General features: G+C 51.2%; 1 protein-coding gene across 1 annotated transcript in view; it reads left to right on the top strand.

The window, feature by feature from the left end:
• Spata13 (spermatogenesis associated 13) overlaps positions 1 to 24692 on the top strand; it is a gene marked incomplete in the record, with an annotated part of 82962 nt that overhangs the window by 22435 nt on the left and 35835 nt on the right. The window contains 2 exon segments of the mRNA XM_013505480.1: positions 9655 to 10014; positions 12528 to 12672. Of these exon segments, the coding sequence (XP_013360934.1) occupies positions 9655 to 10014; positions 12528 to 12672 (505 nt within the window).

Genomic DNA, 24692 nt, shown 5'->3' with positions numbered 1-24692 from the left:
TGGGAGCAAAGCTTTGGTAAATAAGGAGGGAAAGCGGGGGCTAGAAGGAGGGGAGGGGGATGGGAAAAGAAGAAGTAAGACGTATCATGTCCAGGGACAGATTCCGTATATGAGTATTATCACTATGTATATCTAAAATGTACCAATAAAATTTGTTTACAACACAAAAAAAACTTTCCTGGGGCTGGGAGTGCAGCTTAGTGGCAGAACACTTGTTACATGTGCAAAGCCCTGGGTTCGATCCCAGCAACACAGCTGTGTGTGTGTGTGTGCACATGTGTATGTGTACGTATATGTACATATACATATATAATTGTATAGTTTCTTCTAACAAATTCAACATTTAGTACCAGGGCACAGCCATGAGTCACCCTGTCCTATAACATTTCCTAAATAGCAACCTCGAGTGGACACTCAACAGATGTTTTCTGCTGCCAGATGCTTTTTAGATATTCAATCTAAGACTCATAACTGAGCTAGCTCGTCTACCTTGTCCAGTGCTTTTTAGTGTGATGTGAAGAGAATGAACGTATTTTCCATTAGTTGTCTTTGTGCTAGCTTATATTTATTCCACCCTGAGATAGTTTTAGTTATGCTTTTTGTTTTTGTGTTCTTCTGCAGGAGAAAAATTTCTTAAGTGAAGAAAAGAATCTTTTGCAGAAATAAGAAATCAGAAATTCAGGCTGGCATAGTGGCGGATGCCTGTAATTCTAAATTATGGGAGGCTGAGGCTGAGGCTCACATTACGGGAGGCTGAGACAGGAGGATCACCATGAGTTTGAGCCCAGCCTAGGCTACATAGTGAGCTCACCGCCAGCGTGAACTATACAGCAAGACCCTGTCTCAAAAATAAATAAAAATAAAAAAGGAAATCAGAAATTGAGATCATGAGTCTAAACATGAAGCTAGCCTTTTGCTTCACTGAGTCATTTTCTAAATCATTCTTTTTAAAAAGAATTTATTACTTACTCAGCAAAAGTTTATGTTCACCATCCAAGAGATACTCCTTTTCGAGTAGAAAGTTTCAAAATTTTTCTTAATGGATGTTTGACATGCTATGCAGTTTTATAAATTCACAAATCATCTGTAAAATTTCTTTCAAAAAGTAAAATCTTAAAAAATGATAACATAAGTGAGATTCTTTAACTTTCCAGTGACTCACTTTTAGAATAGTTTCTCTCTAGTGAAATATTATCAAACAGGATTTTCGTATTTAAAACAACAAGGAAGCTAAGCTTGGTGGTATATATCTATAATCCTAGCACTTGGGAGACTGAGGCAGGAGGATCTGAAGTTCACAGCCAGCCTGGACCAAATGTCAAGACCCTTCTTAAAGAACCACCAAAAGCAGTGAGGACAACAAGGGAAAGGAAGACAGAATCACACATTTAGCGAGAGCCTCTTTGCTGACTGCTTCTTAAAGTTCACTGATAATATTTGTAGTTATTGATGGGGTGGAGGATTATCATATGACACGTGCGTATTACATAAAATCCAGATCAGCCTGAGCTGAAATCTGTCATCTTTCTGCCTCAGCCTCCCAGAGTGCTAGGATTACAGGTGTGTGCTTCGTGCCAGCTTTTTCTTTTTTAATTGCTGTTTTGAAATAGGGTCTCAGAAACAACCTGTCTTCAAACTTAGGATCCTCCTGCCTCACGGTCTGGGTGCTGGGATTGTGGGCACCACGGCGCCTGGCTTGTGTGTGTGTGTGGTGGTGGTGGTGGTGGTAAGGCTAGGAATCAGAAACTCAGGGCCCTAGTATGTGGGGCAGGCGCTGGGCACTGAGCTGCATCCTCGTTCTCGTGTGTGCTGTTTGCTTGTTTTTTGTTTTGGATTTTTTTGCAGGGCTAAAGACATTACCGGTTTTTATGGCAGTGACCACAATAGCCATTTAAAATCAAATAACCTTTTATACTCAACTGTCAACAGCATTTCATACTTTTTCAAGCTAGGGGCGAAACCCAAGGCCTCCCACATACAAGCACTCCGTCACTGAGCACTGGGGATGCGGCGCAGTCCCGAGGTGCTGGGTTTGATCTCCGTGCACAGCAGCTCGGTGTCAGGTGCCTGACTGGTGCATGCAAGACCGCGTCAGCGCTCAGCACTGCGAAGTAGATAAACACATAAGGCACTTAAATGATTTGCGCTGATACCATAGTGTATTTTGAGTTTTTTATTTTCTCTTTTTATTTTCCTTAATTTCTCTTAATGAGAGCCGTGTTTTAATTTGGAGATAGCGAGTACCTAGTAAGACCTTTCTGAAGTCTTAAAATGCAAAAAGGTAAATTTCAGTATCCTGTGGGGGAGATTTTAGCTTGCAACTCAGAAACTGGGTCTGGTGTGTTTTTCTGCGGGTCTGTTTCTCTCTTCTAAGCTCCCTGTAATAATGAAGACAGAAGCACATCCTGGGGGGAACCACCAGGCTGCCAGGCAGTGACGCCCGGCACTTCATGTGTCCGCTGTGATTTCCGGGGAAGTGCTGCAGGTTTCATGGTAGTGTGTGAGGGCAGCGTGCTGCCAGGCACCGAGTGTCACCTGTTTCTGCCACCTGTGGTCGTCTGGGGACAGGTGACCCTTTGGGGTGACACCGTGAGCTGGGCGTGGTGGCACACTCTTGTAATCCTAGCCTCTGAAAGGCTGAGGCAGGAGGGTCAAAAGTTCAAGCCCAGCCCAGGCAACTTAGCAACTTAGCAAGAGCCTGTCTCAAAATAAAAAATAAAGAAGGGCTGGGTGTGTAGCTCACTCAGTACATAGGTCCTCAGTTCAGGCCCCAGTGACACACACACGCACTGCACGCACACGAGTGACGCAGGGAAGCTGAGCCAACGAGTAACACTCAGGGAATCAGTTGGTACAGTTAAAGGGAGTAGCAGCTGGGTTGGGGCTCTGAAAGAGCCATCAGGGCTCACAGTTCTCTTTCTAAATACGTGACTGTGTTGGAAGACTGAAGCAGGAGGGTCGCTGCAAGTTAGAAGCCAGCCTGGGCTACATAGTGCATTCAAGGCCAGCCTGAACTACATCCGTAGCAAGACCCTGTCTCAAATGTGTGTGTGTGTGTGTGTGTGTGTGTGTGTGTGTGAGAGAGAGAGAGAGAGAGAGAGAGAGAGAATATATCCTTATTCTTGCCTTCAAATCCTTAAAATACGGCAGTTCATCTAGGCTCTTGGAGTTCTTGCCCACCTAAAATCCTGGGATGTACATTTATAACACAAAAAAAGTGGTTATATGAGTGGTATTATGGATTATGCTATATTAATTTTCAAAGGAGGAAAATTAGGTAACTAGGTACATATATAGGTTAAACATCCCTAATTTGAATTTCAAAATCCAAGATTTGTTGAGCACCAGCATAATGAGACAAGTGAAAAATTCCACAGCACAAGACTTTATTTTGAGCACAAAGTTATCTTACAATATTGTATAAGATTAGTTTTAAGTTATGTGGCTAAGGTCAATATGAGAAATAAGTGAGTTTTACGATAGGTTTGGATCCCATCCCCAACATACCTCACTGTGTACATGCAAGTGTTCTAAACTCCGAAGTACTTCTGGTCTCAGGCGTTCGGATAAGGATACTCAGGTCACGGTCCTGAGTGGGAGCTGCTGCTGTGTGGGTTCTGTGTGGCTGGGCCTCAAGCTTCATTTCTCTGGAATCGCAGCATAGGCCTGGTCCTGCAGGCTCCTGCTAGGTGATGTGGTAGAGTGTAGGAGTTGTAGGAGTGTAACCTGGGCTCACCCACGGCTCCATGGACAGAAGTCAGAGGAAGGAGTTGTATTTTTATTTTTAGCTTCTAGCTAAAAATGGAGCATTTCCTTCCATCATGAATGTAAGCATCAGACCCTAACGGTTTTAACAATACTGTGATATTGTCTGACCACAGTAGATTTTGCTACCTTCTTCAGATAGCGTTCTTACGTATCGGCTTCAGAACAGGGTGGTTATTAAACCTGAAATTTGTTCCGCTAATTCATATATTACATTGCTGTATTACCATTCTTTTGTTGTTGGTGCTGGGGACCGAACCAGGAGTTCATGCATGCCAGACCAGCACCGTACCATGAAGCTGCATTCTCAACGCCCCGCCCTCTTTGAGGTAGGGTGGCTGACCTCGAATTTGGAGTCCTCTTACTTTGGCCTCCAGATAGGTGGGGTGGCTGGTGTGCCCCAAGCCGCCTGACCACAGTTCTTTAAATATTTAGAAAACTGAGTTACCTCATGCTTGGCTTAACGGTTATTTTATGCATTTAGAAATGTGATTCTGAGGAAGGGTCTGCAGGTTGCAGCAGATTTCCCACCGCCTATGATCAGAGGCTCTGATGAGTTCTGTGCTCATGTCTGCTCCAGCAGGCAGGTCTGTATCTAAGCGAAGGAAGGTCCAGGGATTCTCTTCTCCTGTGGACGTATTTGCCAGGAATATAGGGTTGCAGTGTGGAAAGGACAGAGGTTTTGAAGTCAGGCAGACTGGGTTGTATTCGGCCCTTTGCATTTTGGCCTCATCAGCGTGAACAAGTCATTTTTTTAAAGGTTTAGCTTCATTGTGTGTGTGTGTATGTGTGTGTACCTTTGTACCTTCACTCTGTGCTGCATCCCAGCCCGTTTTTATTTTTATTTTTTAAGAAAGGGCCTTGCTGAGTCACTTACATTGCCCGGGCTGGGCTCAGCCTTGCTGTCCTCCTGCCTCAGCCTTGCAGAGTGCTGGAATTGTAGGTGTGTGCCATCACATCGCTCACCCACTGTCCTGGTGAAGTGTGGCAGATGGCTTCCGTCTCAAGGGAGGCTGTGAAAGTGGCGTACGGAGCCGCGGGTTCCTGGCGCAGGTCTGACATGCTGTACACACTTTCCTGTCGCGGTGCATCCTCTGCAGCATTGCTTGTCAGGTGTTTATCGTCCTCCCCTGCGTCTCTGCCTAAAGCCGCTGTGTTATCCAGGGCTGTGGAAATCTAGGAGCTTAGCTTGTTGCATTACTATACACCATGAGAAAACCGTTGGCTTCATGAGAATTCCTTTAGCTTTTTTCCGATATTCACAAAGCACCCTTAGTTGCTGTGCATATAACATACTGCTCTGATTCCTTCGCTGCATTAGCTTCCCAGGGTTGCTGTAGCAAATTATCACAGACTGGGTGCCGTACAACCACAGACAAGGTGGCCGTGGCGATGCACACCTGTCGTCCCAACACTCAGGAGGCTGAGGCAGGATGACCGTGGTGAGTTTGAGGCCAGCCTGGCTACATAAATGAGTTCAAGGCCAGCTTGGACAACATAGGAGACTCTGCCTCATCAAAAAAAACCAGAAAACCCACACACACATAGACATTGAGGCAGGCATGGTAGCACAGGCTATAATCCCAGCACTTGACAGGCTGGGCCAGGGTGGGCTACATAGTGAGTTCAAGGCCAGCCTGGACAACACAGTGAGACCCTGTCTCAAAACCACAACCTAAGAAACCCAGCCATTTATTCTGTCCTCGTCCTAGAGGCCACAGTTGAAGGTGCGAGTGGGCTGTGATCCCTGCAGGGCTGTAAGGCAGGAGCCGTCTTTGCCTTCCAGCCGTTGGTGACATCTGGTAATCCCAGGGGCTGCTCCACAGACTGCCTCTGCACCCTCGGCCTCTGTCTCCGTGGCTCCCTCCCTTCTGGGTTCGCTGCACCACACTTCCCTGTGCGTATAAGGACACCCAGCCGCTGGGCCAGGGCCCATCCAGTCTATGTGACCCCGTTTTAACTTGATTAATGTGCAAAGAGCCAATCTCCTGGGTCAGATGGTGTGTTTTCCATGACTCTTACAGTCTTTTGGGGGGACATGGTTGACCCACACTACTTGCTTGCTGATTGACCCTGTATCCTCCTGTAGGTCAGGCAGGCTCTGAACAGATACATGTAAAATCAAGTTACATTATGAGAGCTTTTCTTTTCCCCTTGGGTTAATAATTTGCTTTCCCCGTGGTTTCAAAAACAATGTATTGAAGTATCTTGCTGGGGTAATACTCAATACTGACTTTTTGCTTTTGGGGGGAAAGAACCTTGTATAGGAAGAAAGTGTGTCCTAGTGAGTAGAGAAAGTACTGGAAAAGTAGATGGGAAGGCAAGAGTTAAAAGGGCTGCAACTCCTGCAGACTGTTTGCAGCTTGCTTTATGACCTGGGTGTGCGCTGGCCGTTGAGTTGATAGCAGCGCCCTGGGGAGGCTGTGCTTGGACCTGCGGGCTTCTGGCGTGGCCAGGTAGGCCGATCATCGTGTTTCAGAGGCAGCAGCGACTGCAGAACATGGATGTGGTGAACTGCCTGTTCCTTCAGTGTGTCTGCGGGCCAACCCTGCCCATGGCCGAGCCTGAGGTAGGTGTTTGTTGGTGCATATGTTTGTAGTTCCAGGAGTAATCACAAACTACACAGCCCGAAATAAACTTAGGCTGTGTTTCTGAAGTACGTGTACTTTACTTAAAAAAATTTTTTTACAGCCCGATGTGGTAGCACATGCTCATAATCCCAGCACCCTGTGAGACCGAGGCAAGAGGATGGCAAGTTCCAGTCCAGCCTGGGCTACTTAGCAACTTCGTGAGACCCTGTTTTAAAATAAAAAATGGGGCAGTGGTATAGCTCAGCACTGAAGGCCCTGCGTTCAAATCCCCAGTACTGCACCTTCCAAAAAAAAGAAAGAAAGAAAATAGAATACCCATTCGTGTTCAGATTTGTTTTCACAGAGGATTTAATTTGCTGTCTAAAACCAGTGTTCGAATATAAGTGTAAACCTCAGTGTCGCCATCCTTTCCTCTGCACCTTAGCTGGAAGTAGAGTGGACAGTTCATTTCAATTTTGCGTGTGTCTGTTTCCCACTTCCTGTGCTTCTGAGAACATGCCGTGCTGCGGCACAGTGAGGAGAGCTGTACCAACACCGACGGGCAGATGGTAGTTTTGTTAGTGTGTTCCCAGTGCATGGACAGGGGTGCGTTGGAGGGATAGCCCTGCGCCCTTCTGGCACTTCCTGTAGCCCTTCCGGAGCATTTCCTTATTCTTAGCATCAGCCAGAGAAACAGGCTGCGTTGCGTAAGTGCAAAAACAAAACTGAGTCTTCCAGCCACAAGGAAAAAAAATAAAAACTACAGAAAATCACATACAGGGGCTGGGGCTATAGCTCAGGGGCGCAAGTGCCTGCCTGGCAAGTGTAAGGTCCTGAGTTCGATTCCTGGTACCAAAACCAAACAAACAAAAAAACAAAATAAAAAACCCTCCCACAGGTTTGTGAGTAGTTAGAGTGTCCCTTGGCTCTGGCTTCGTGGTACAGGGCCAGAGCACAAATGGATTTGTTCTCACTATTTACTTAGGCTGGTTCATTTGTTCTGGTAGTTTGTGTCAACCATCCACAATTATCTGTTCTTCATGTATTATTCAGAAAATAATTATAACTTCTCAGGATTTCTCCTGTTTTTCCATGGTAGCAATGTTGGGAAGAAAATTGTATCCTCTTTAGGTTTAGGTCTTGGGGACCTGTGAATTAAACTGATAAAAGACAGAAGCTGTAGCTCAGCGGTAACGCCTGTGATGTGTGCAGGACACTACGTTCCATCCTCAGAGCCACGAAACAAAAAAAAGACAGGGAGCAAAGGAAAAAGATGAGTGTGCGCGTGCGCATAGCAGGTGTGCAGGAGTTTACAGGGAGATGGGACTCGGGTGACTAGAGTGTAGTTTCATTTATTATAGAGAACCTGGAGAGGGGAAGGGAAGTCGGGGAGAAGCCAGCGTCTTCGGAAAGCTGAGGGCTCTCGGGAGAGCAGATGGGGAGCGGCGGTTTTGTGGCGCTGTCTGCCAAGGTGTGGGTTCTCTGGCGGCAGGCGGGAAACTCCCAGGAGATTTATGACGTTGGAGTTTTGGGGGAGGTTCTGGTTTTATGCGGGTTACAGAGTTGGTGTGTGTCCGGGGAGCCCATTCTCAAATGCCTGAGGCGCCACATAATTTTCATGCTGCAGCCATGCAGTCCGAGGTGGGGGAGGTGGGGTGAGCTGTAACCCCTGCACGCTGGGAGGTGGAGGCAGGAGGATGGCAAATTCAAGCCAACCCGGGCAGCTGAGCAACTGCCTCAAAAAACAGAAGAATTGAGGGGAAAACCCCGTAGTATAATCTGGACCCCTGCTGCAGTGAAGGCAGCGTTCCAGGGAGCGGGAATCAGCACAGACGCGCACACTGCTGTGCCCCCTTGGGTGCCCTTGCTGACATTCATCGGCGGTGACCCTGGGCAGGTCACCTTGCACTTGAGTCTCGATCCTAATGTGGACGTGGAGCCGGCTGAAGTGGAAGTGGATGCCCGAGCCCCTCCCCGCGCTGGGCTCTGTACCGCGTCCTCCGTGCTGCGTGCTCTCCCACATGTGCGAGGCAGGTGTGCTGCCCTGATCTACGCTCTCCCTCGAGGAGGTGATCTTCATAAACGTTCTGACAGGGTGACTGGCTGCCGTCCTTTAACTTGGCTCAGGCCCCGCCAGGCTGGGGTAGGGAGCGGCTGCCCGGGCCATCCTGTGCTGTCTGCTCTGCTGGCACACACTGCTTTTGGCATGGATGCCTTGCCTTCTCTGGCATCCACATTGTCCTCCCTGCGCCTGGCTGGGCAGCCCTTTTGTTTTTACTTGAAAGAGTGGGTGAGGGTGGAAAGAGTGCAGGCATTCAGCGGAGCTCTGACACACCCTCTCTCGGGCCAGACTCCGAAGGGCCTGCTGGAGCCAGCCCCTGCCTATCTGCAGAGTGACGGCTCACTCCTGTTGATAAGGCCTAGCCCAGCTCTCTGGCCTGTGAACAGTTGCAGAACTGATGGGAGGGGGGTAATCTGCCTGTCATTGCAGGGCCAGCGATGGCCCCGGCGGGAGTGAGTGACAGAAGTCTGCCCCTTTCTAACCTCGGGTGTTGTCCTCGTCTGTTGGGTCACCTCTGAGAGAACAGTTTGGAACATTGGATGGGGCTTGGGGTTCGGTGACACAGCCCTTGCCTAGCGCGTGCTGTACCCTAGGTGGCCTCCCCAGCAGCTCCCCCACGCAGAAAGCGTCCTGCCTGAGAACCTGAGCTGTGAGCTGGGTCCAGTCAGAAATCAGATCCAGAGGGCATAGTTGAGCTCTGACTGAGCCCACACGGCTCGTTGGTAGCCTCATCCAGTTCTCCGGCCGCCAGTTCTGCAGCCCCTTGAGCTTGAGCCCCACCAGCTCTGGATTCAATCTTCCAGCGCCTTCTATTCTCAAGTAGCAAACCTTATAGAAAGAGAATACTGTGGGCAGCCCTGGGTCTTGTCACGCGCTGCCCGCAGCCCTGCAGCTCCCCGCGGTGTTTTAGCAGCCACAGTTTTGAGTGCATTTTGACAGCCCAGCAGTGGTGCTGGTTTCCTTCAGGTCTCTTATCGTAGCTCATCACTGACCAGCAAACATAACCCCTTAAACTTGGGTTTCTGGTCAGCCTGGAAAGAAAGATGGACTTGGTTCTGTATCCATGTGTCAGTTATGTCCTCGTTGTCAGTTGCACAAATGAGCATTTCAGGTAAAGGAATAAATCAAGAAAGTCTGAAAAAAATTAGGAAACATAAAAAGAGAATCCCAGGTGGGCCCGGGAGCGGGGCAGGCGGCCGTTCTTCACCCCCTCCTGCCTGCATCTTGACGCTCACCTGACCTGTTCGGTTTGGAAAGGTGACTGCTGAACCCTGGAGGCCAGGCTCGTCCCAGGAGGAGGAGAGGACCGAGGCAGCCAGGATCTCCAGGAGGAAGTGGGGTTCCGGGAGGAGGACCAGACCACGGCCGCTGTCCGACTACGGCCAGCTGGCCAGCCGCAGCTCATCCATTCCCGAAGACTCTGAGGCGGTGCACCCGCAGGGCGAGGACCATGTGGACGGGCCGCCCCCCACAAGCATGGCCTCCACCAGCCCTGCAGACCAGACGTCAGCCGGCTGCCCGCGAGGAGGCCGGAGAAGACGCCCCATTTCCGTGATCGGAGGGGTCAGCTTGTACGGCAGCACGCAGGCAGAGGAGATGGAGAGCCTTCTAAGCCAAGTAAGATCTGTGTGCCTGCACCGTGGCCAGCAAGGCCTGTCCAGGCCCTTGGCCTCTGCTCTCCTGCTCAGACTAAGCTGGAAGCTGCTCTGCTCTCGCTCCAGGATGACCTGCCTACTCGCAGCCTTTTCCTCCTGACCGAAAACATGCATGAGCTCAAAACTAACCACCTAACATCTGGACGCCTTCTCTAAGCTTTCTTTCCTGGCATCTCAGATTAGATGTGAAATAAGTTTGGTTCTTGCTTCTAAAAAACCTGTAATTTTTTCCAGGGGAAAGTTACAGGACATACTTAGTGAGCATCCTGAAACAAGTGAGTCTTTAACCCAGACTGGCTCATGGTTAAAACGTGAAGATAGGAAAATACCAGAGACGGGAGGGCTGGGGGTGTGGCTCCACGGCGGAGTGCTTGGTTAATATGCACAGCCCTGCATTCCATTCCCAGCACTGAAAATAAACGAGAGCGGTGAGGGAAAATGATTCCCTATCACCTAAGAAAATCGGTTTCCTCTCCTTTTTTATCGTGCTGGGGATCGAAGCCAGAGCCTCACGCATGCTAGGCGCTTTGCCACTGAGCTGCATCCCTGCATCCCGACATCCCCAGCTCCTCCCACTCACTCTCTCTCTCTCTCTCTCTCTCTCGCTCTCTCTCTCTCTCTCTCTCTCTCTCTCGCTCTCGCTCTCGCTCTCGCTCTCGCTCTCTCTCTCGCTCTCGCTCTCGCTCTCTCTCTCGCTCGCTCTCTCTCTCTTGCTCTCTCTCACTCTCTCTGAGTTGCAGTCTTGCAACTGGTTTGCTAATAAACATTTTCTCTTGGCCCCTTACTATATTTTAAATATTTATCAAGTGCCCAGTGAGCACTCTGAAGATGTGACACATTTAAATAAAGGCCGTGTTCTGGACAAGTTCATACTTTCTGTCAAGGCCAAAACCCCAGCTGTGCTCAGATAGTCACAGGACAGCCTATGGGAAGTATAAATGCCCAGGTCCATTGTAAACACTTGCTAGTGATGTCTTAACCTATAAAACTCTCTTAAAAGGGAAATTTCGTATTAGTCTTGGATTGCATGTTGACAGTCCTCCTGTAAAGCCCAGCACGATGCCTTGTTTGTAAAGAAGCACTCAAAACTTCTTGCTGAATTCAGAAGTTAAAGAATACCACAAAATCTTTAAGATTCTGTTGTTAAAGATGCTCAGTCTGGTAGGAAATAATTCTGAACTAAAGCAAATTATAATCTATTTTAAACTGGAAAACAATATATGGAATATCTAGAGCACTCAGAAAAGATTTCAGTTCAGAGCATCAAAAAGAAGTGCAGTGAAATAATGTTCTGCCCTGCAGTTTACCTTAAGGCCTTGGGTGGAAAGAATCTGTTAAACCCTGAGGAAAACATGAATCATGCAGATCCCTGATGAGTGGTTGTGGGGATCGTTAATAGGGAAAATCGGGAGGGCATTACTCAGAATTCCAAAGAGACTTCAGCAAATATGAGGAAAACCAAGTTTTTAATTGTTCTGCTAAATTTTTTGGGCACTGGAGATGAAACCAAGGCCTTGCACACACTAGGCCAGAGCGCTACCACTAAGTTACATGTCTAGCCCCCCACGTCAACTCTTGAACTCAAGGCAGTTCCACTAAGCTACATCTTTGGCCTTTTTTAATTTTTTATTTTGAGATAGGATCTTGCTAAGTCACTAAATCGACTGGGCAGACTGGGCTTGAATTTGTGATCCTCCAACCTCTTGGAATGCTGGGGTGTCAGGTGTGTACCATTACACACGGCCCAAAAATCAACTCTTTAAGGTGAAGCTCAGCTGGGCATGGTGCTGTATGTTGGTAATTCCAGCTCCTTGAGAGGCTGAGGCAGGAGGACTGCAAATTCCAGGCCTGTGTAGTCAATTTTGTGGGACCCTGTCTCAAAATAAAACAAAGGGCTGGAGATGTAGCTCATTGCTCCCTGGGTACAATCCCCCAAACAACAACAACAACACACACACACACACACACACACATACACACCCCAGCTCAGCTGTCCTGCTAGTTCTTCTCATCCAGAAGCCTGTGTGGGGCCCAAGTAGCTGAGGCTCTGCAGGAAACCAGGCTGAGGGGGCGCTAAGCAGTGCAGTCTGTTGCCGCCTGGGACTGGGCCCGTTCTCGCTTCCTCCAGAGGCTGCTCCCCGTCGGCCTCCTTACCCTGCCCCTGCGGCTGTGCAGGAACCCCCCTCTTTCGGGGCCTGCCTTCCCTCCACTCAGATGCTTCTCTGCTCGGTGCTGTCCGCTGCCGCGCCACCTGAACACGAGATGCGGCCACTGGCAACCGTTAGACGCTCCCCTCACTCTTTTCCTAACCCATCCCCGCCCAGCCCAGTGCAGCCTGCAGCTCTGGGCGGGCTCGGGAGCGGCCAGCTCACGGCTGCAAGTGGCTGCGAGGTGAGAGTGCTTTGCGGGTGGGTGTTGCTCGTGGGAGCTGCGACTTCCTGGCACCCACTCACACTCTGTGCTTTCCTTCCGCAGCCTGCAGCCAGGCCTCCTGTGCCCTCGCACCAGGTGCCACCCTACAAGGCGGTGTCAGCCCGGCTGCAGCCCTTCAGCTTTTCGCGGAGCACCCCCATCGGGCTGGACCGTGTGGGCCGCCGGCGGCAGATGCGAGCGTCCAACGGTGAGTCCGCGGGCAGGCGGGTGGCGGTGCGGCCTCTGCTGGCCCCACCTGCCTGACTGGAACGGGCCTGAGGTGTCCGGGTGGCCGGCACTCTCCTCACTGTGTGGACCCGCGGGCTCATTGCAGCAGGAGGGGTGTCATCCCTCTGGGGCAGGTGCTCGGGCTGTGAGCTGCAGCCCCATGGTGCCTGTGTACCTGGCCTGCTGGGAGGGCTAATCCAGTAAGAAACCGGCTCGGGCTCGAAATCCCAGAGCGCAGCAGCAGAGCTGGTTTCCTACAGCGCGGTGGGGATGAAGCTGCGCCAGGGCGCTCCTGGCCTGCCGTAGCTCAGGCCTTCCGTGGCTGGTCCATCGTCCCCTCGGCTCTGCCTTCCTGCTTGCATGGTGCCGCTCTGCGTGTGTCTGTCTCAGTCCAGACTTTGTCCTTCCGTAAGGACGCCCCTTGTTGGATCTAGACTTCATCTCAACTCCATCACCTGTAGAGAGCATTCCCAAAGAAGGTCACGTTCACGGGCTTGGGTGAAGGACCTCACCATCTTTTCGGAGAACAGAATTCGTCCAGGAGCATAGACTGAGACTGCCTCGATGAGCAGCATACACACACGGTGAAAGATGAGTGAAGAGCAGTAGAATGGAGATAGTGTCAGCAGGGTGTCGGGAAGGCTGTGGATTTCTCCTCCAACCCTACACACACGCACATAGCCCGTTTGAGTGACAGCAGAGCTTGCAGAGCTTTCAGCGATCCAGCCCGCTGCAGCACGCATGCCGTAGGCTCACCACCACTGACCTATTATAACACTGTGTATGTACGTATGTATTTATACCTACGGAACCGGGGACTGAACTACTCCCCCAGCCTCTTCTTCATTTTGAGGTAGGAATTTGTGAAGTTATCCAGACAGGGCAGGGACTCATGATCTGCCTCAGCCTCAGAGTACTGCAGTCAGGTGCGCACCACCACGCCCAGCTGGGGTCTGAGTTGTGGCTAGCTTGACTGGGGGAGGATACATTGCAGGGTGTCTGTGCTCCTGAGGGGTGGCTGACACAGTGGCCATTGGGCTACTCGGGGCGGAGGCCCACAGCAGACATGCAGGACAGGACTGGCCACCACACCCCATGGGAACAAGAAGGGCCAGCCTGCCCCACACTGGTCGCCAGACCCAGCGATCCTGGGCGGAGGACTTGGCTCTCGGAGCTCAAGTGGCAATGGAGGAGGGGCAGGACGGGCCCCCTCCAGGCCCCCTCGCTTCTCTTTCCAGCAGGTGTTAGGGTTCCCTGTTGACGGGGGCTGAGGACGCAGAGGCCGGGAAGCCCTGCTGGTGTTCGGGTGGGAGCAGGTCTTGAGTACGCACTCCTTCGCTCACACACTCACAGTGAGTGCTTGCCACTGAGCAGGTGGTAGCTGATCCAAGCTCCTTCAGTCACTTACACTCGTGGGAGGAGAATAAGTTATCCAGGATGTGACGGGGCAAGCAGGGCTGTAAAGGGAAATAAAGCAGGCTGGAAAGCCCTCGTTTCCGGCTGAGTGCCACTCACACGGTGCCCTTCCCGCGGCGTCACAGAAGACCCTGTCCTTCCTTCCCTAGAGACCCTCCAGGGGCTCATCAGTTGTAGCAGACCCCTCCAGTCGTAGGGCCTCCAAGCATAATTCTTCCTCCGCTGTCACACAGCCTTGAGTGTTTCTGCCCCCATAAATTGCAGCAACACCAACCACAGTCGGCAGTGGGGAGGGGGAGGACGTACAATGGGACAGACTTACGCTAGCGCCCAGGCAAGGCGCATGCAGCCCGCCAGCTGGGCTCCAGGCAGGCGCAGAGGCGACTGGAGTGGGGAGCAAGGGCTGAGCAGGAGACGGCAAGGCAGGCCCTGGGGGAGGAAGGATGCTGAGCACCGGGGGCCGGCAGAGAGCGGGAAGGTGGTGTGTCCGAGGCCCAGACCCCGGGCAGGGGGGACTGCAGGCAGGGAGCCAGGCCGTGGCCGCGCGGACAGGCAGGGCGTCATGGGCAGTGCCGAGAGCCTGGGGGCTCTGAGTTTGCTGCCCAGAGAAGAGACTGGCGAGGCAGCTGTTGCCAAGTCTGGGTGAGGCGCCGTGGCGGCAGTGAGCCCGAGGCCACCCCCGCTTCCCTGGGGTGCTGCTCCCCGGGAGTGAGAGAGGCCGCTCGGGCAGCCTGGGTCAGTCAGCGGCTCTCCGGTGGGCGCTGGGCGGGAAGAGTGTTTCGTAAGGGAGTGAGGCAACCGAGGAGCCGCTTCTGCGTTCGCCTGCGGTTTCCGCTGTGGGCGAGCGGCAGCCAGCAACTTAGTCACAGGCTGGGAGCGTGCGCCCAGGCTGTCTCTGCAGCTGCCCGTGTCAGCCTCGCGGGGCGTGAAGCCGTCCCGGGGAGGTCCCGGAGGGGCCGCACTGAGGAAGCCTACGCAGCACAAGGGGCGCCAAGCGACGACCCGCTGCCCCCTCTGTTACGAAGAGGGCGCGTGTAACCAGCTTTCCCCTGCTGGGTCCCATAGAGCCGTCGGTTAGCTTTGTAGAGGGGAACTTGCTGGGGTTTGGCCCGGCCTCAGCAACCACCTCTGCCTCTGTGTGGCATTTGTAGTTGGGGTGGTTTTCTGGGGGTTTTGTTGTTGGCTTGTTTTTGATTTTGTGCGACAGGGTCTCAGTATGTAGTTTGGGCTGGTCTTGAACTCACTGGGTACCCTAGGCTGGCCTGGAGCTCGGGGGGATCCTCTGCCTCAGCCTCCCGAGTGCTGGGATTGCAGGCTGTGCCACCCACCCCAGTGTTGTTTTGTCTTGAGACACGGTTTTACTACGTAATTCAGGCTGGTCTTGAATTCACGCTATAGTGTAGGCTGCCCTCAAACTTGAGATCTTCCTGCCTGAGCCTCCTATTTCTTTCATTTTGCTTTGATTTAATGAATCCACTGAGCAAATCGTCAAGGTAAAGACAGAGATTAAATGATATCTGCATGATAGATTCTGATGTTTACTAGTTTATATATGTATTTATGCATTTATTTATGAGAGGCTGGGGACAGAACCTGGGACCTTGTACATGCCAGACAGGTGCTCCACCACGGAGCCATACTCCCAGACCAGAGGGAGACAGATAGTTCTCCAATGGGAAGGAGGTCAAGAGATGGGGCCAGCTCGGGGCAGGGTGAAAGGGAATTCAGACGTGTTGTGCACATGCATGAACTCCACACGGGGAATGCAGACGTGCACCGCAACGCACACAGCCGAGATTTAAAATAACCCCTCTTGCAATCATGATTCACAAGGGCTGTTTGACTTCTCCTGCTTTGAGTGTCTGCAGACACATGCAGTCACACCCCTGCCCCAAACCAAGCCTATCCGTGTTAGCTTTCCACACTGCTGCAAGCCGCACGAAGCCCTTGCTGAGGCCAGGCTCTTGGTACATGATTGTAATCCCAGCACTCCAGGGAGCTGAGGCGGGTGGATCAAAGTTTGAGCCCAGCCTGGGGAATTTAATGACTCAGCAAGACCCTGTCTTAAAATGAAAATCGAAAAAAGCAAAAGGGCGTGGAAGGCAGCTCAGGTGAAGGCCCTGTGTTCAGTATTAGCCCACTGTTCACCTGCTGCCCCTGGGGTTTTCCCTGCCTTGGGGCACCGGCACCCGGTAAGCGATGGAGGGTCCCTGGGCCCCTTGCGGAGGCCGGGAAGGAGACTCGTAATGATCAGACACCTGCCCTAAGGTGACCTAGCTTCCACTTCAATCTCTGAGTCCAAGAGCTGAGCAAGGGCCCTGGGTTTCACTGTCCCGCGGCCCGTCAGGTGCTCCTGACCCAGCCTGGAGAGGTCCTGAGTCACAGGCCGGTCAGCACTTTAATCCCCACCCCCACCCCCACCCCCGTCTTGTTCCTGAGGCCCCGAGGTAAGTTAGGCACGAATAGCAGTCTTGTGGATCAAATCATTCTGGTAACTGAGCTGGCCTGCTGCCTCAGAGGCGCAGTGTCCCAGCCCCACTGAAGCCAGGAAGGGCTAGCAGCACATTGCCTGTAGACGGCATCGCCACCTTCATCTTCTTGAGGGGACGGGGTGGGCTGGTAAGACAGAGATGGACTTCTCCAGCTGCTGTCTCCTCCCATTTCAAGGGGTTTTGTGCATATCTGCCAAGGGCTAGAACAGCCTCACAAGTTGAATACAAAATGGACTCTAGGGCCCACCAAGTGGATACATTTGCTTGTGTTTAGTAATGTAACATGTGAACCTTGTCGGAGGCCGAGGATGTAGCTCCATGTCAGTTGCTTACCTAGCACGTGTGAGGCATTGGATGGCATCCCCACCGCTGCAGATAGTCATTATTTTTTTTTAAGGCAAGTGGAGGGGCTGGGGATTTAGCTCAGCAACACAGCGCCTGCCTGGCAAGCACGAGGTTGTGAGTTCGATTCCCAGTACCGGAAAAAAAAAAAAAGGGCAAGTGGAGAACTTTTCATAACAACCAAGTATTTGGAGACATGAAAGAATTATTAAATTTATTAGTTGGGATAATGACAATGCAACTAATTTTAGGTTCTTACTTGTTTGAAATCTATATTAAAATATAATCTGCGTAAAATAAGAGATTTATTTCAAAATACTCCAGAAACATTGGGGGGAGATCGTTGAAACAAATTTGATGAAGTATGTGCATCATAGTAACTCCTCTGCTTTTATGTGCGAAATTTTCTGCAGTAAAAAGTTTTGAAAGATAATAGCAGTCCCTGGCTTCCTTCCTGGTCACGTGTTCTCCAGATCTGCAGATCAACAAGCACCGGGGCTGAGGATGTAGCTCAGTGATAGAGCCGACACTTAGCATGTTCAAGGCCCTGGGTTCAATCCCCAGCAGCACAAAAAGGGAGGGAAGAAAGAAGGACCCACAACTGCCCTCTCCCCAAAATACAGAAAATAGAACATTAGCTGTTAAATTTTTTTTTCAAGAAACGGAAGCCCACTCACTTTTAAGGAAGTAAGCTCTTCCTTCTGCAAACTTTGGGACACCTGTGTGTCCTTTCCAACACTGGGCATTTTGTCTTGCTCTATCTGGGGAAGCAGGCTTATCTCTTAGGTGCCCAGACCACGGAGGGGGAGGTCACAGGAACAGGCGGGAGAGCTGCTTATCTGCTGCCAGGGTGTGGTGGTGTGGTACTTGAGATAACAGAATGAGGATAATGAATCACAGTGCCACTTACAATTGCTTTTACGCAGTTCACGGGTAGCCAGGCATGGTGATGCGCATCTGTAACCCTAGCACTTGGGAGAGTCACAAGTTCTAGCCCAGCTTCAGCATTGTAGCTAGGCCTTGTCTCAAAACATAAAATAGGCCGAGGACGTAGCTCAGTGTGCAGGCGCTGGATTTAATCTTCAGCACAAAAATGAACAAAAGTGAACGGATAAAGTTTATTTATATATTTATTTTTGATGCTAGGAATGGAACCCCGGAGCTACCCATACTAAGCAGGTGCTTTCCCACTGAGCTGCTCACCCTAGCCCAACGTTATTGTTTTATTGATGTCAGTGTTTAGTATTCTTGGGTTTAGACAGGGCGCCTCTGCTGTTGGAACTCTTTCAGGGTGTCATCTTTGCTGTTTGTTTCCTCCTCCTCCTTGTCCTCCTCCCTCTCCCTCTCCCTCCCCCTCTCCCTCTCCCCACCCTTCCCCTTCTCCTTCCTCTGTTTGCCTTTTGTTCTCTTCCCTTATTTTATCTTAAGACTTTTACTGTGTAGCCCAGGCTGGTGCTGACTTGCCACCCTCCTGGCTTAGCCCCTAAGGGCTGGGATTATGTGCATGCACCACCATGTACAGCTGTTTTGGTGAATGAAGCCTTTCTCTTGCACTTAAGACAATTTATCCTATCATAGACTTTGAGACAGTCTTACTTTGTAGTCCAGGCTGGCCCTGAAGTCACTGTGGAGCCCAGGCTGCCCTGGAACTCACGATCCTCCTGCCTCAGCTGAGAAAATGCTCTCCTGGGGGCTAGAAATACGGTAAATTGGTTAGATTAGGTTGGGGTTGGGGTTGGGGTTCTGGTTGGGGTTGGGGTTGGGGTTGGGGTTCGAGTTAGGGTTAGGGTTAGGGTTCAGCTTTAGCTTCATTGAGACAGGGTCTCCCTCTGTAGTTCCGACTGGCCTTGAACTTGCAGCACTTCTCCTGCCTCAGTCTCCCGAGTACTGGGATTACAGGCATGCACCACCGTGCCCGGCTGCTCAATGGGCTTTTGAAGAATTTCTGACTTAATCAAGTAATTCCTTAATTTGTTCTTTTTATGTTTCAGTTTTTGTGCTAGGAAAGAGAATCAGATCCACCCCGTGTAGCCCTCTAGCGACCTAGCCAGCCTCTGTTCCCCAGGCTGCTGTAGCACGCGTTGTTCACAGCCAGGCTGCAGAGCCCTGCGCCGTAGGCCTGGTCCACAGGAAGGGGGGCGGGGGTCGTGGCTGTGTCGAGACAGGGTCTCAGTGTGTGTGTAGCCCAGGCTGGCCTCACACTCTCAGTTGTCCTCCCTCGTGCGGGGTGGCAGGCTCAGCACCACGTCCAGCCTGGTGCACATCGCTCCCTAGGAAGCAGCGGGAGCTCGGATGTCCAAAGGCCTGTTAGGTACAGGTAAAGAACCTGTTGATCTGCAAAGGACATGACCTAAGTTACAGCTGGGCCTCTACATCCACAGGTTCTGCATTGTGGATTAAACCAAACACAGATCAAAAACAGCTGCAAAACATTCATGCCTGTATTAAATGTATACTTTCTGGGCAGTTCTCTGAACGAGGCGGCATAGTGACTGCTGACCCTGGCATTTGCACTGCGAGGCATTATGTCAGCCGGGGTGACAGAGGCACAAGGACGCTAGCAGGTCCCATCTACATGTACACCTTTTGATGTGAGGGAGCACCTTGGATTTCCCTTTCCCTGAAGCCCTGCGGTGGTGCAGAGCACATGCCGGCTGAGCCATCTGGGAGGCATGGCAGAGCTGGCAGGTGCCAGAGAAAAGAGGGGGTCTACTTTAAGGACCTGCTAGGAGGTTCCCAGAATTCCGGGTTCTGCTGTCAGTAACAAAACAAGTAAAAGGTGTCACAGATACACTGAAGTTGGTCACTGTTTTTACCATAGTCTAGAAGAAGAATAAAAAGTTATTGCTGGGCATGGTGGTTCATACCTGTAATCCCAGCACACTGGGGGCTGAGGCAGGAGAGTTGCAAATTCAAGCCCAGGCTAGGCAATTTAGTGAGACTCTTTCTCAAAATTTAAAAAAAAAAAAATGGCTGGGGAAGTAGCTCAGTGCAAAGGCCCTCGCTTCGATTCCTCATAAAACAAAACGAACAAAAAAACCCACAAACAAAACCCTGTAAGAGAGAGCATAACACATTGTCAATACAAATAGAGAATAAGAGACTTAAAATTACAAACTAGATTTAGGGATTTGAAAGTGCACGTACTGCATTTTTCCTTCATCCCAGGAACAGATCAAGAGCCGTTACAAAGAAATATTCTAAAAGGCGATGGTGATACTTCTGTCTGCTCCCCTCACAGCTGTGCGTATCCCGGTGGAAAAAGCAGGCGGGGCATTTGCAGAGCCAGAGCAAGGTACAAGTGGAGCACGTCCTGGTGAGCTGGCTGCAGGCCCCTGTCCTGGAGCGAAGCCTCCCCTCAGGGTGCGCCGTAGGACCCTGCAGGTGCTATGCGTCCTGGCTCCCACTTGCCTCCTTGCCCAGCCTGTCTTGGCCGTGGCCTCTTCCCAGGCCTGTTTGGAGTGCCCCGAACCTAAGGGTACCTGGCTGGGGTGCACAGGTAAACCCCAAGGGGCAGGATGCCTCCCTTCAGACGTGCTGAGCATGGCAAAGGCCTGAGGGGAAGCGACTGCACTGGCTGACCTGGTAGGCATCGAGGGTTCCTGTAACCAGATGAGCCTGTGTTCCTGCTCCGGGTAACAGGGGGCCCTGGTCCCTGCATAGCTGGGGCCAAGGAGCCTCCATGCTCCTGCAGCTTCACTCCTGCGGCCCACCCCATAACCCACAACCTGCCTTGGTTTCCTTCTCAGCTGAACGGCCGTTATATACTACTAAAGGTTGGTTGATCTACAGACACACACACACACACACACACACACACACACACACACACACAGCATTTTCCACTGTGTGTTTAAGGCCCAGGAGTTTCAAAGCACAGTTAGAGGTTGTCACTCACTTCTTTTTCCCAGACAGGGTCAAGGTATGTACCTTGCTGTGCACTTCAGGCTGGCCATGAACTCAGAGTGATCCTTCTGTCTCAGCCTCCCAGTGCTGGGATTACAGGCGTACACCACCAGCTCATGGGGGACATTCTTTCCACCAGTGTGAGTGCTAACTTTTTAGGTTGATTTTATAGTGAAAACATGTAAATGGCTCAGAAACGGAAAAGATTTAATCAGGACTACTACTGGCTGTAAAAACACATTCATTCCATGTTGTTATATGTTGCTAAGCTTGACATTATTCTCAGAAAATACTGTACTGTTAGGCCAAACTGGAAACAAGCTACTCTCTCTCAGTTAGGATTTATTGGTTTATTTTGCAGTGCTTGTACATGCCAGGTAAGCTGTGGGTGGTTCTCCTTGTTTTTGTCTTATTCATGTTTTTCCCCCATCTGTTTACTTGTGAGCTGCATTTTAAGTGTGCTCTTGAAGCATCTCTGAAGATGCTTCCTTGGTCTGGACTCGCTCCACAGTACATGTTATAGCCCTGTTACAGCGAGGGTCCCTGCTGCAGGCCGGGCAGCTGGGGTGTGGGCACACGCCGCCGCTGGTGTGATGCAGACCAGCTGTGCCAAGGGTAGTCAGGCCTGGAGAGCCAGGCTTATCCCGTTGGTCAGCGCTGAGGGACCCCAGGAGAGGAGCAGGGAACTGGACTCAGCTGTCATCAGGGGCAGGGTGTGGTTGGGGCGGAGGGAAAGCTTTTGCCAAGGGTAGAGACCAATGAAAAGAAAGCATGCTTCAGATAGGGGAGTGGGACAGCCGGGGCAATACCCTCGGCCAGCGCACAGGCTGCCCAGCTGCAAGCCGTCCACCACCTAGTGATTGCCCCATGGCACAGTGGACAGATGCCACTGCACGCCCAGACCTGCTGCGCCATGCTCCCTACTGTCCTCACAAGCCCCCTGTGCCCCTTCCTGGAGTGAAGGCCTCGACCTCAGCCCCTTCAGGGCACTTGTGTCTACGATGGTGATTATAGAACTCATTTTCAGTCTATACACAGATGAAATGTAAGTGTGAGACTGAAAAGAGAAAAGGAAAATGAAATTGAACACTCTGAAAAGACTCAATGAAAGGAATTGCCAAGAAAAAGTCAGGCCAGGCGAGATGGTCGGCGTGGACGTGTGGAGAAATCGAGGCGCAGTGCACTCGCGCTGCCCGGCTTCGTTGCTGAACTTCAAAAGCTGGAGCTGGATGCGGGCGTGGAGGCTGAGCGGGAGGCTTCCGGTCAGTTCAAGGCCCGTTTGGGCGATGTAGTGAGTTCAAGGCCCCCCTGCCCAGCAGTGATAGCCTGCTTAACGGAAGCAGGTCTGGAATCTTAGCGGACGCATTGTGGGCATGGATTGGAAAGTGCAAGAAAAAGCACAGAGTTCCCGCTGGGCAGCCGCACGGAGCCCCGTCCTGCACTGCAACGAAGACGAATGGTTGCACCTTTAAGTTAAAAGTGCCTGAACACATGGACGGATCCCGTTGTTTGGCATAGGACTTCCAGGCAGCCAGAGGGCTCCAGCGGGACCCCCTCTGTGGGCCTGAGGCTTTAGCCGCCCAGGAGGCGGATGCCCTGGGCCACTCTGGACTGGAGACCTGGCTGTGAGAAGGAGCCTGGGGCAAGCAGGACGCACTGAGGGGTTTTAAGTGGGGTGAGAATAGCAGATTTGCATTTTAGTCACTGGCTAATTGTGGGAGGAGGGGAGGAGTCCCGTGCTTAAAGGAGTGGCCACAGAGCCTTCTTCTCGGAAAATGACCATAGTCCGGAGGAAATGGAAGGACCTAGAGGCCGCGCTCACCACCTGGAGTCCGCGCTGACCCGGGGCAGCACTGGGGAGCGCGCTGACGTGGACCTGGCTCCATCCAGGTGGGTGGAGCTAGGGTCAGCTTGGCCTCCTTCTCCAGCCCTGACCCTTGGGTTTGGAGTGCCGGGATAGTAGGGATTTGGGAGTGTGAGCGGGAATAGGGTGTGGACCCTGAGCAGAGGATCTGGGGCACCGCTCTGAGGATCATCGTTTGGGGACCAGTAAAGAAAAGACTTCGTGAAGAAGATAGGCAAATAGGCAGGTAAGTAGAGTCCGGGTAGAGGACAGAGGGCTTGACGGGGTGTCTCACGGCCCCTGGTGGCTCCTGTAGTCCCAGCCTCTCAGGCGGCGGAGGTGGGAGGATGCTTGGGACCAGCCTGTGCTCCAGCAGCATCCCGTCTCCTGCAGGGGGCCCGGGCGCAAAGTGAAGAGTACCCTGGGGCTCACCTGCCCGAGCTTGGGGACCTTGATAAAAGTTTGAGTTCAGCGGTCGGGCAGGGCCAGAATGCAGTGTGAGGGTATGAGACGGTCAGGCTTTAGGAATGCAGTATTTCTTCTGCTTTGCTTAATCTGAGTCAATGGTTTTGTAATTTTATAGCCAAAAATATTCCATAAGTGATAAGGATTAATTAAAAATGATTTGTTAGACCACCATATTAAAGATTACTTTCACCTTCCAGTATCTGAAAACTCCTTAGTACAAATGTAGCAATGTGCTGGTGTTAATTCTTATGAAGTGGTTTTAATGGAAATAGTAATGCTACAGCTGGGCATAGTGGCATAATCCTCACACTTAGGAGGCTGAGACAGGAAGATCTGGAGTGTGAGGCCAACCTGAGCAACATAGCAAGACTCTGTTTCCAAAGAGCAAAAAAAACAGAAATAATAACGTTACACATACATCAGAAGGTGCCATTCCTCAATGTAGAATCAGTATCTCAACATTTAAGAAGTGAGGGATTTTGTTTGTAGTAAGTGCTTCTGTCATTTTAGATTTGATTTTCCTGTGACTGGGGATCCAACCCGGGGAGTGTGGAGCTACAGCTCAGCCGCTTTATTTTTTTATTTTGAGAGATAGTGTGTATCTGTGTGGCCGGGATGACAGGCCTGTATCTGCCAGCATGCCCAGCTGTTTGAGCAGTTTTTGGGGTTTTTTTTCCGTTGTTACTAATTTTTGTGGCACTGGAGACAGACTCTCAGGGGCTGGTCCATCCAGGCAAGTTCTCTCCCCCTGCCCTTCCTGCCTTTTTAAAAAAATTATTTATTATTTCTCTTTAATTTTGAGACAGAGTGTTGCTAAGTTGCTCAGGTCCTGGAACACGTGATCTTCTTGCCTCAGCCTCCCAAGTGGCTGGGATTACAGGTGTGCGCTGCTGTGCCCAGCTTTATTTGTTGCTAAGTCAAGGAAAGTTTTGCCCCTCCTCTGTCTGTTGTTATTTCTTTGGTAGGGGTTGTTTTTTAAAAGTTCTATTTCTGTTTTGCTGGAAATAACATTCTCACAGATCACAGTCTAATTCTGTTTTCCTTAGAAGGAGCAGTACAGGGAGTCAGGGAGAATCTCCATGGGTCTAAGGCATTGGGTGGGGGAGGGCACTCAGGCAGTTTTTCTGGCATTTTCCTGTTCTCATTATTTTGGCAGTTTTCTTGCTAACAGAACGCTGGGTCAGAAAGCCAGCGCTGCGCCTGGTCCCCGGTGGGCCGCTGTCAGAGCCTGGCAAGCCCTTGGCCTGCAGGTGCTTTGTGTTCAGTTACGGCGGGAGAAATTCGTACTGTCTCCTCGCGGTGTGCAGGGCTGACCTGGTGTGCAGTGTGTGCAGGAAATATTCTTAATTATTAACTGCACAGAACAGGGCCAGAGATCTGCGTTACTGATTTCACTGCACAGCCCAGCAGCTGCACTCTGAGTCCGAGAGTAAGGCCCTGGGGCACTGGCGTCCCCGCGGAACCCTGTTCTGTAAAGCTCTGGAGCGCTGGGGTCTCCATGGAACCCTGTTCTATTTAATTGTCATCCAAATA

The sequence above is a fragment of the Chinchilla lanigera genome, unplaced genomic scaffold (assembly GCF_000276665.1).
Source record: "Chinchilla lanigera isolate Chin_1 unplaced genomic scaffold, ChiLan1.0 scaffold00096, whole genome shotgun sequence".
NCBI classification, from domain to species: Eukaryota; Metazoa; Chordata; class Mammalia; order Rodentia; family Chinchillidae; genus Chinchilla; species Chinchilla lanigera.
Note: the sequence above shows the minus strand (reverse complement) of the source record. Positions and strands in the feature narration are given on the sequence as shown.